The 12,298-nt window shown below is 44.0% G+C and overlaps 1 protein-coding gene and 1 long non-coding RNA gene across 2 annotated transcripts in view; one reads left to right on the top strand and one right to left on the bottom strand.

Annotated features, from left to right (window-relative positions):
- LOC112992254 (uncharacterized) overlaps positions 1-9,819 on the bottom strand; it is a 41,001-nt gene extending 31,182 nt beyond the window's left edge. The window contains exon 1 of the long non-coding RNA XR_003261482.2: positions 9,198-9,819. This is a non-coding gene — a long non-coding RNA (uncharacterized LOC112992254). The remainder of the gene's footprint in view (positions 1-9,197) is intronic.
- Positions 9,820-9,913: 94 nt separating this feature from the next.
- Positions 9,914-12,119, top strand: RRS1 (ribosome biogenesis regulator 1 homolog). The gene has a single exon (XM_064507454.1). The coding sequence runs from the start codon at positions 9,987-9,989 to the stop codon at positions 11,172-11,174; it is 1,188 nt and encodes a 395-aa protein (XP_064363524.1). The 5' UTR covers positions 9,914-9,986; the 3' UTR covers positions 11,175-12,119.
- Positions 12,120-12,298: the final 179 nt, after the last annotated feature.

The raw sequence follows: 12,298 nt of genomic DNA, 5'->3' as shown, positions 1-12,298 counted from the left end.
TACCTACCACCCAGAATGAAGGCAGCATGAAGAAGTATCTCAGGTGTTTTCTGGACTAGTACATCTGTGCAGTTTGCAAAGAGGAAAATTGTAACAATCTGCTGAGTTTTCCAAAATTATAATTAAGTCAAGTCAGAATCCTAGGCTGCGTCCAGTTCAGTCACATCTCAGCAAATTTATATGTAGAAAAATTCAGTGGGTTTCTCAAAGGAAGGGATCAAAGCCCCAGTTCATTCAGGTTCTTAAGTTCATGATCAGTTTTAACTGCCTGGGTTTAAACTTCAAAATCCAAAGGAAAACACAGGTGCTTAGCTTGCAGAACACATCTATCTAACTGTGGGTGGGATAACACGGTTTACATATATATATATATATTTATATATATATATGTATTATTTAAAATAGTGTACGTTATGTGGAAAGTACAAACTCCAATGTGAAGGTATAAAAGCAAGATCATGAATTTTTTCTAACGGACAGGAATCAGTGTATTTTTCCTATATGTAAAAGAAACATCTTATGCCACCTTGAAGATCATTGCTAAATCTACTGAGATGATAAATCTTTGAACTTCCAATCTGAAACTAGTCCTTTCAGCAAATAAGGGGTTTGATAGCAACCATCTACTTTTCTTTTTCTCGAATCGTTTGAGTTTAGAGGATCTATTTAGAAGACACAGGCTTAGCGCTAGATAATGTTTCCATCATAATAACCCATAGCCTGAACAAGAGCATATCCCAAGAACTGTGAATATCCACAGTACAATTCTAAGCCATCTACAGCTTTTTTCTTTCTTCCCCTAATCAGCAAAAACATAATGAGAATACGCTAGAGCTAGGGCTGCTTTGCACAGCTTGAGCAAATTGGCATGAAGGAAAAGCTGCAATCATTCAAACCATTCATTTAAAGAGATGTTGATCTCCTCCTTCTTCCCTACTGATCCTCTAAAACTCATTTATGAAGTATTTTTCCACTTAGCTTTCCTCGTCCTTCCTCTACTCTCACAATTGTAAATGTCTGTATTTTCATTGATGTAGGACACAAAGCCCAGGAAAGGCCTTACTAAGTAAGTGAAAAGCAATTGCTTCCCAAATGTAACTCTGCCCACACTAAACGTACAGCTGGGATTTTCCATGATCCTTTAACTGACTGGTAACATCAGCAAGGGTTGAGTCATAAGCTTAATTCACCACTCAACTACTTCTCAAACTTACCACTCCATTCAAACTTATCACACCATTTATATCAGCACATTAGAAGAAAGCTAAGTCTGGCTTAGTCAATTTGGTAATGGTACTTTTTCCATATATCCAAAAGTGCTCTATAAACACACAAAAATAACTTCAGTTTTGTCACACCTCTGCACAGTAAGCAGCTGCTCTATCCACTAACAAATCAGTCCAGAGTTAGACTAAGAGAGTGGGGTTAGGCTGCCCCACAAATCGCTGCAATTCCAGTTCAGTGCACCACAGAATGAATTAGAAGTACTAATGGAGGTGATCAGCATAGGGCAGAGGATGTGAAGAACAACTTAAAATACAGGGGCAGATATATAACAGCAGTAGAAGCGAAAGAGCCTTGAGATGAAGCTGAGATGTCTGCTTTAACATAGTGATGAAGGAGGAACTACTGAAATGGATGGAGGAAAATGGATGAGAGGAAAACAAGGCTCAGGATGATGGATTACAGAGAGGATCTCAGAGGCAGGCTGAACGAGTCTGCAGGCAGCGAGGCAAAGGTTTAGAAGTCCAGAGAGGAGGAAGGTGCAAAATCATCTTCAAGGAAAAAAAGCAACTGCCATTTGTCAGAATTCAAGATATTTGGACAGCTAGGGAATGAGAATGCCTGACCCTGTAAGTATTACAGAGAAAGGAGCAGTAAGGCTGGGAGACAGCCCTGTGAATGCTCCTCATCCCATACAGTACCTAGCACAATAAAGATCAGAAGTAGCAGGTAGTCCCAGTGGCAAAGATTGTACAGTAGTTGTATGAGATATCTGCAGGTTTTAAATCAAGCATTAGCAATGCTGCAGATTTGTCCAAAGAGGCAAATCCTCTCTTTGGCCCCTTTTTTTCACTGAATCCTATTTTATTGCTCTTAAATGCTGCTACATATAGAACCATCCTACTCGACTCTGAAAATTTCCTCACTAACTGAGAGAAGTTACAAACTGACCAGTTTCTGCTGTGCCCATATAAGGATTTTGGAAAATGAGATTCTGTTCCGTTTTACTGTTTTGCTACTATATTTGTAGCACAGCAACTAATGAACAGAAACATGCTGCAGAAAACTGGAAGAATGCATAGAATGGCTGATTTGATTATATGATGGCATGAGGGAAGCACTGGACAGTTCAAAGCATCACTCATCTCCTCTGAGGAACCAAGAGCCCCAACCAGGACAGGGAATTTCCTGCTCTGGCTTTGTGGTTTCTGATCCAGCAGCAGCGGGGAGGTTACCTTGGGAGGGCCAAAGTAGTTCCTGATCCCAGCTACCCACCCCACCTCCCTGACATGTTCCCAAACCCTTTGCAGGAATGTACAAGTAGCCCATGTAGCAGCTTCTTTAGTCTGCAGTACATAATATTAAGGTAACCCAAAACTGCTGTCAGTTCACCTTAACACTAAGCTTTGGCGGAGCTCTGCTGCTCCACGAGCAGTTATGGGTGATCCCTGCTGTGACATGAACAGCTATGCCAACTCTGCAGAAGACAGAATTTGTCAGGAAGAGATCTGGGAGACTGCTGTAGGCTTGAAGCACAATTGCTCCTCCAAGGGACCATCCCCATTTGTGAGCCAGGCTGTGACTAATTCCCACAGTGGTAAATCCAGTTTGGGAGATTTCTGTTCCAGCTCGAATGCCTAAACACTCATTCACACTCACATTCCACCCCAGAAGCTACCCCCTTCGGCTATGCTGCTTCACCTAGCCGGTGGCCATGGTCTAAAACCTGTGAATTGACTCAGTCTCTTGGACTTCTTTTTTCAGTGCAAGAACTTTTTAAACCAACTGTTGTCACTGGGTAATGACGTATAGTCACAGCCTCAGGCTGTATGACATTTAAAATGAAAAATATTTGTTTAACAGAAATTGTCCTAATTTACTCTGAACCACAACACACATCCCAGGTACAAGCATGTACAAGTTTATAGATGATTCTTGTCTTACATGAGTCACTTGTGGTTACATGTGGATGAAAACCTGCCTAATATCTTGGATTGAACCTATGACGTGCTGTTTCACTGTGTGTAAAAAGATTTAAATCAAGACTTTTTTTCCCTTTCACTGATAACTGTCAACTGAAAATGTATTAGTGAGACCTTGAAGTGACTGCAACTGATGTAATTGAAACATCACATTTGAAGCATAGCACTTAGTAGCTTTACTTGGACACCTACGGGGTACATTATCAAAGTAGCTTGTGGGAGGCACAGTCGCACACACAAATGCTTTTGCTGCCTCTTGGCAGGACCTGCATGTATATTCCCCACTGCTGATCACACCACCTTCAACGTGTATTTCATCACGCTGGTGTCAAAGGTAGCTTTAAGAATATAACAGTTTGAAAACACACTGAGCACGAAATTCCATCCTGACTGATCAGCCTTAGTGATGAATGAAAGTGTGGAGGATAAAAAGATGTAAACTGGGTATGGGGAGCCATTTCCTTGCTGAGTGCCAAGTAGTGCCAAGACTTTGAATACATCTTTGGCAAGCAATATCTCAGCATACATCTCCACGCCATCCAGTGAGGATGGGGAGAAGATTCAAGTGGTTCTGGGCTGTACGAAATGATGCTCAGATCTATACTTAGCCCAAAGTTGCAGGTTCTCTAATGCTGGTATAAATCACTGAAAAACATGATCCTAAATGCATTGCATTGTTTTGCTTTGAGATCAGGTCTCATCTTTTTTTTTTTTTGGTAAAAATCATCATTCAAATCTCTTGCATGTGTGAATGCAAGAGAGGCTTAATAACATGCATGTGGTATTTGTACATGCACATAAAAGGATGAGATTTTCTATTGGAAATATGGCCCAAGAAGCCTTTTCTTTAACTAAAGGACACTGCTGGAAAATGGATTGCTTCTGACTCACAAAAGCATTAGAATATAGGAGCTGACGCAGTCATTGTTGGCAAACATACAGGAATTTATCCTAATCTCAAATTCATGGTATTGAACCCTTAGCTCCATTTGATTTCCCTTGTGTCCTTCTGTCAGCAAAAATCAGCAGTGACTATAGCACATCTTTAGTGTCATAGATGAATACTCGTCCAAGCTTCTTCTCATTTCCAACACTGGTCAAATTTCCAGCCATCAACCCAACCTGAGAACAGAGTAACCATTTTTCTTCCTCTGGTTGCAAGTGTAGACTTAATCTAGGGCAAATCTCTGCATGACAGATTTCTTTGTAAAAGAAGGAAACCTATTCAATGGCTTTTCTTAAAACTCATATAAGCAATCTCATGCCAAGGCGTAGGTCTACTCTAGAAAGGTGATAAGGAGTACTGACCCTGGAAAAAGAGTATGATATTACATTGCCATTCTTTCCATCACTGTCTGATAAAGGTCTCACTCCATTCTTTGCATTCTCCTAAAAAGACTGCTAACAAAACCAAGCCACACCATTGCTGATATTTTCAGTATTAAGGCCATGTTACAAGAAAACTTTCTCAAAAAAACAGGTCATCGTAAAGCTCATAAAAAAGCAAAACATATCACCATCTGTTTTCGGCCTGATTCCTTAAAAGGTATCGTGCACTTGGGAAGGCCTCAGATTAGCTTAGCTTATGTTTTGTTTACCCAAAATGAGTTCAATGAAACCACACAGTCACAGATAGTCAACTGATCAAAATAAACTACAGTCTACCAATGACTTCCACAAGGTCTGTAGTCATCCAAATCTGCATGCTATCTCGCCAGCTATCTACGTTCTGGCTTCCAAACCAGATATCAGACCCTACTCAGTATCCGCTCGTAATTGCATTTCCAGTTACCTAGTTGTAGGTTTTGGAGCTACAGCTACAACCTCCTGAGTTTCATCTTCAGGGTTCTGCTAAAACTACAGCACATCTTGTCTAATCCTGCTCATCTACAACCCAGTCAGGAAAGTTTATAAGTGTGTGAGCACAGTTAACATCATTAACATCAAAACAACAATCCACATGCTTAAAAATAAGCATGTCTTTTAATGTATTTCTAGGTAAAGGCCTTGCTTCAGTGAAGCCATGAAAAGCAATTACCTGCTGTCTGTAATACCTGCAGCCATAACTCTTTCTTAAGTAGTAAAAGCCATAACTACCAGGCATATATTTGGCATACTGCTGAAGTCAGTCCTGGTAGTTGATAAAAGATTGTGGCGCAAGCCTTTTTCATTTGTTCATTCCTGACAGACAGTTTGTTCACATTACATGCAATAATGAATAGGAAAGTCTTTTTCATCAGCCAAATTATTTTCACTACTAAGCTTTATTATTTGGACTGCAAAAGCACCTATATGCCCAGGAAACAGATGCATGTTGTAACACATTGGGATAAAAAGATACTGAGAAGCAGAATTTGGTCCGCAAGCTATAGTACCAAATTTTAGTTAATTTAGCTTCAGTGAGCAAAGAACTTCTCCCTTATAGGAAGAAATCCTACAAAGTAGATTTTACTTCAAAGTGTTCTGAACAAAATCAGTGGAAAGGAATGATTTGGAGACAGTGTGGGTATTTTAAGGGCACTTTCTACTATTTTCCAAAATTACCAGCACTTTGGGTTTTCCTGATAAGATGTGTTCTTCATAATGATCCTCATAGCAGGTTTAAGAATTGGTTGAATCATCTTGTAACTATATCTACTGCCATCCAGAGGTAATTGGCAAAAGTTTGAAGAGTAAATATAAGTTAATGGTATCACTAAAGGTAAGAGATGAATACTGAATATTAGAACAATTCCTGTTTTATACAGACTTAAAGATGCAGCCCAGCCCAACAGAAATTACAAAAATAAAAGTTAAGCAGGATAATTCCTTTTTTTTGCAATATAAAAAGAAAAATAAAAAACGGTATATCACATCGACATTGTAGTTCATGTCATACACTAAATATATCCTACATTATGCTTTCTATTCATCTTTTCGACAAGTGTTTCTGCAAATTACATTATGCCATCTTAGCTTTTTCATGCAGAGTACATGCTTTTCAAAAACCATTACACAACCTTTGATATTAAAAGCAACTCTTGAATCTAACAGGTGCAAAGGGTTTTTGATTGAAAACTGGGAGCACTCATACTTTGAAGGATCACATCCCAGACTTCCAGATATGACTAGCTAACATTATTTAGGTGTCCAGATGTCAAACAGTACCTGTATTTAAAAATCAGGCTTTATGTATGAGAACAGAATAGGGTTTTCAAAGGAACCTGAAACTTTTTAACTCTAATTGGTATTTCCAGGGTTCTTAAATCTATTGTGTCCCTTGAAAATTGAAGCTGTAGTGATTAGGAAAGAACTGCTATGCAAAGCACAACAAATCGTGTTAAAAAAGATGATAGCATTTTTCATACCTACGTACCTTCTATGTACATCTTGGGGTTTTGTATCAGACCTAGGTATCATGTACTGAGCAACTAAGAAAAATGTATTGATTTGAATGATCACTGTAACTTCAGATGAGGAAAGCTGTGCGGCCACATGCATAACTCCATACTACGTCCCTAGGAGCATGCATCATCCTTGAGGGTGCTAACTGCAATAAAAGCAATTACAGCTTTTTACCTCAGAGAAAACATACACTTTGCCACAGCATCCAATTTCTGCCTGAGCTTCTCACAGCACAGAGAGTTAGGAAACATTAAGGAATTAAGCATACACACACATGCGTTACAAATTACTATAATTCATAGTGAAGAAATAGAGAACCCAAGGAAAGAGAGGGTAAGGCTGAAACTGTGGAAGTACCTATAAATTGTGAGTGCCCACAATTAGGGATAACTGTCTTCAAGTACTATGGCTGAGCACTCACAAATCCAGCTACAGGCACTTAGAGAAATGTGATATGATGCCTATTCACTTCAGGGAAGCTGTGTGCCTGCTTGTAATTCTCAGCTATAAACTGAGAGTTATAAGCTCAAAGCATGACTAGGATTATTAAAGTGACCATCTCAGAAGCTGCTTCTCACCATCGGATAATTTCCTAAAATATCCATGATTCCATTTACAAATTCTGTTGGTTTACAAATCCACTCAAATATTCTCCCAACCCACCTTACCAAGCACATTCTGAAACCACAAACTCAAAAATTCCTGTCTAAATAATATCCCGTCAGCAGTAATGATTTTGTAGTCAGATTTCAATAGCAAGCAATATTGTGCTGAGGAAATTTGAAGCACAGTAGAAGCTTGTTCTTCAGTTATATCATGTCTGTTCTTCAGTGCTTACAGAGTAAAAAGTTTGGCTTTGCCAGTAAAATGAGCAGATACTTCTTTTTTGCATGCAAAGGGACAAGATCTCTGCAAAGACTATGAAATTTCTTCATGCAATAAGTAAACTCTGACTCTGTCAAGGACTACAGCAAAACCCTCAAAGACTACAGCTTGGTCAGGGTTTCACTCATGTTCCTTAGAAGTGTGAATCATTGAAAAGATGTAAGAAGCTTTTTCAGAATCATTCTCTAAATAGAAGTTTAGATGATTTCTTTATACAAGCTTTTTTTAAATAGCTTTAAGAATGCATTGTAACATCTATTTGTGACAAGCTTCAAAGACCTGCCTAATTTGCTAAAGCGTGATTTTTTTAAATACAGAAAAAAGAATGTGAAAGTCTTTAGAGATTTTCTCTGTTGATTATAATTGCTACTGTTCAGTTACATGGCTTAGAGACTAAACACATAGGATCAATTCTTTGGCTTTAGCAAAGAAACACAACAAAAATTAACAAGGGAGGAATGCCATTAAAAAAATTCAGCTTCGAACTCCATCTGAGCGCAGGTATAGAGTTTGCTGTCGGTTATCAGAAGGCAATATCAACAAGATACAAGGGTGCCTCTATTATCCTGTTACTGCAAAGAGACACTGATAGAATGTAGCAATCAGTCCTATTTACTGCATTGGGACCACAAGTACTGTAAATTACAATTTTTGGATTACTTAAGGCTGGAATTCAGTTCCAAGCAAATTTCCAGAAGGTAAGTTTTTACTTTCTGAGAGTGAACTTAATTTTTCATTTTAATTTTTTCCTTAGAAGCTTCATGCTATCATGTAAAATATGAAGACCAATTCCTGGCTTGCATTCCTTCTGTTATTCTGTTGATACAAAGTAATCATAAACTATCAACCAATTTTGTGTAACAAATTTTATTAAGTCCCTTCAGTCTCAGTCATTTACCTGAAGACTGTTGGGCTTTGTACAAATATAAATCAAAGAAGCTAGCTATCTAGAGATAAGACAGGACAGATCAAGGTCTCAGCTGCCCAAACAGTGCACCTTGCTTATGCAGTACAAAAGTATGAATATATGCCTGAACTTATTTGTGTCGAAAATAGTGCATGTACATCTCTTAAAAAGTAAGAACTGTATTTAATTTAATCTATAATTCCAGGTGAAAGTATGAGCTGTCCAGGAAAGTGAACAAAGCAGTACCCAATGCAATGCCATCTTGTGGTAAATGGAAAAACTGTCCGTGGCATCTAATCAGGTTTTAAATGCATAGGGAATTTGCTGCTCTGGAGTACAGGAATCACATTCAGACCTGCTGGGTTGGGGGGGGGAAAAAAAAGATTCCCTCATAATTATAATTATAAAGTATAAGACGTGCTATGCTAGGCATTAGAATCTGAGAATAAGATATTTATCTTCAGTTCACAAGACCAACATTTTATTTTCATTCTAAAAATACATCTGTGACATTATACTCGGACTCATTTCCATGACTCCAAACACAAGTTAAGGGAGGAGACATGTTCAACTTGGTTGCAAATTGTATCCAGTATAATAATTCCCATATCTTTTGTTGGCTGCAGCTAAATCCTATCATGAGCTTGTTTTTAGGGCACCAAAGATCAGCTCAAAATGTCATGGCCATACAAGCCAAATGACTGTATTGCTATAGAAGGATTCTGCCATAGCGCATTTGTTTCAAAATAGCACAGCAGTATCTTTGACCGGGAGACTTCTTGGTGCATGCGGTATCATCCGATCACCTCACTTACCGTTATGTCTGCCAGGCATTACAGTTCTCGGCTCTCTCCCCACGGCCTCGGTGCTGGGATTGGGACCAGCCCGGCCTCGGGCCACTCGGTGCCTGGCTTAAGCTTTAGCAATGACTTTCACACCTAAATGTTACGCTACAATAAAAACAGAGAAGTATTTCCCCATTTGTCAGTCTCAAAGCTGCCAGATGTTGGGGTGCTATTGCACTACCCCTTACGCAGCGGTAGAAGATGCCGAGGCCCAGTTTACTTTCTGGGTGCTCGGCGTACTCTGCTTTAGCCTTGTCTCTCTGCTGCAGAGACTGAACACACTTTCGGTGTTCACCCTCCCTATGCATGAGCTCTTTTCACACTTTTTCTGCCTCAGCCCCATTCGTGACTCGGGAGAACCGGCCCTGGCCCTGTCTACCCACAGTTACACGAGGGCAACCTGCTCCTGGAAAATTCACTGGGGAGCTTTTTGGCGTTACTCAGAAGGGCTGGACCACAAGCCACTATTGCTGGTGTGAGCTGTACAGAATTAATGCATGTTGATAATTGAATAAGTGGGAAAAGATCTAGGGACTTTCTGACAGGAGCGACGCGCCGCCAGCACTCAGCAGACTCCCAGAATGCCGCGCTGGCTCCGGCCCCTCCCAGAACGCCGCGCGCCGCCGCAGGCCACCGCCAGGCCAGCGCGCACTACAGCTCCCAGAAGGCAATGCGCCTGGGTCGCCCCTCCCGCCGAGGCGGTGCGGAGAGGTGCGCCCTGGGAGCTGTTGTTCCGCGCTCCCTTCCGGGCCCTCCGGTATGCTTCCGGCGCGCCGACCCGGAACGGAGCGCGGCCGCTTCCGGAGCCGGGCGGCGGGAGCTGCCCGCACGTGGCGGAGGAGCGGGGCGGCGGGGCCTCGCGTCGCCGCCATGGCGGCCGTGCGTGTGGAGGAGCTGCTGGCCGCGGCGGAGGAGCAGGAGGCGGAGAAGCAGCGGAGCATCGCGGTGCATAAGGAGCTGGAGCTGGAGTTCGACCTGGGCAACCTGCTGGCGCTGGACCGCAACCCGCCGGCGGCGGCGGGGCTGCGCGGGGCCGGCCAGCGGCGGGAGGCGCTGCTGCGGGCGCTGGCCCGCGACAACACGCAACTGCTGGTGGCGCAGCTGTGGGCGCTGCCGGCCGAGCGCGCCGGCGGCGCGGCGGGGCCTCTGGTGGCGCAGCTGCCCGAGCCGGCCTTCCGCCTGCCCCGCGAGAAGCCGCCGCCGCGCCCGCGGCCGCCGACGCGGTGGGAGCAGTTCGCGCGGCTGAAGGGCATCCGCCGGCGCAAGCGCGGCTCGCTGGTGTGGGACGAGCAGGCCAAGGAGTGGCGCCGCCGCTGGGGCTACCGGCGGGCGGGCGGCGACCCGGCCCGCGCCTGGGTGGCGGAGGTGCCGGCGGGCGCCGACCCGGACGAGGACCAGTTCGCCAAGCGGCGGCGGGAGAAGCGCGAGCGCGTGGCACGCAACGAGCTCAACCGCCTGCGCAACCTGGCGCGCGCCCACCGCGCCGCCGGGGCCCCTGCCGCGCCGCTGCACCCCACGGGCCACCAGAGCCGCGCCGAGCTGGGCCGCGCCGCCCGCGTCGCCCGTCTCTCCACCGCCTCGCTCGGCCGCTTCCAGCCGCGGCTGCCCAAGGAGCCGGCGGAGCCGCCCTCCCGCGGCGGCGGCAAGAAGCGCCGCTTCGCTCCGCTCCTGGGCGACCTGGCGGCCGAGCGGAGCCGGCAGCTGGAGCTGCTGCGCGGCATGAGCAGCAAGAAGCCGCCGCTCGACATCACCCGCGCCGTCAACAAGCAGCTCCGCGAGGAGGACGCCGAGGCAGCCGCCACCAAGGGCAAGAAGCGGGCGCAGCGGGGCAAGCGCGGCCGCCGGCAGCAGCAGCGGCCCGGCCACAGCGGCAAGAAGAGCGGCAGCAAGCGGCAGCAGCGGCGGCCTGCCAGTGGTGGCGGTGGCAGCAGGAGGAAGAAGGCGTGAGATGGACTGGCACTGCCAGCCTCCTGCCCGGCGCTTGGCTCCCACACCTATTTATCAATAAATGTGCTCTGGTCTTTCTAAAAATCTCCTGCATTTGGCTCTTCGATGGCAGTCAAGGAGGGCAGTGTTCCTCTTCTAAGGGGAATTGGTCATGTATCATGAGAGTCAAGTTCCCCAGTGCCCCCAGGTTAGGGGCTTTCATGGGGGCAGCCAGATAGCTCCACAGCTGGCCATGGCTGCAGCATTTCAAGACAGGCCTCAGTCTGTGTGCAGTCAAGTTGCTTCATTCTCGCCTAAGGTTGGGGTGTGGAACTCAAGAGTGGTAACTCGTATATTAAGTGCTGGTGTGATCAAAGACAAACACTGTTAAAAGATGAGGCTACTGCCTTTTTCTCTGGGCTGTGTGTGGGTGAGTGGCCTGACTGTGGAGCTGCTGCTCTGCAAGCCACCTTCAGCCACTCAGTTCGGTGGTACTCAGGGTCAGTTGCAGGAGGAGAAGCATGAAAACTATTACTGTAAGATTTATTGCAGGGCCTGAGAGATTGCAAAGCTCTGTTAATTAAAAAAGAAAAAAAGACAAAGCTGTTGATGTACCATTGAATTCAACAGAATATCAAACAATAGAGGAAAAACTTCCCAAATTTCTACCTGTACTACCTACTGATAGTAGTTCATTTTTAGAAAAATAGTTTCATACTGTTTTTTTCTTTACCAAAGTATTTGAAAGCAGGTATTGGATATGATCCAAGACTTGTTTATAGCTGTTTTGAGCTTTGTAGTGTTTCCTGTACTCTTGAAATGAAAAATATATTCTGCTGTCCTATTATGTGACTTAGCTACAAGGAGGATGGCTTCCTTCTCTGAAGCCAGTTCCCACTATGAGGATAGTAAAATAAGTTATCAAACTTTCAGATAATAAACTTGTAAGTGGTAACAATATCATAATACTCTGTTGCAAATGTGTTCTTGGAAGAGCTAAATAACTCTAAAGTAACTAATCTTTTATCTCATTGTAAAAGCTTGCTAAGATGGCAACTTGAGTGCAATCAGATAGCCAAAGCTCCATCTGTGTAGAGTGCTGTTCAGGGCAGGAGCAAGCATTTGTACCGAAGGAATTTGAGTGG

This window comes from Dromaius novaehollandiae, chromosome 2, assembly GCF_036370855.1.
Source record: "Dromaius novaehollandiae isolate bDroNov1 chromosome 2, bDroNov1.hap1, whole genome shotgun sequence".
NCBI lineage: Eukaryota > Metazoa > Chordata > Aves > Casuariiformes > Dromaiidae > Dromaius > Dromaius novaehollandiae.
This window is presented reverse-complemented; position numbering and strand designations above follow the sequence as displayed.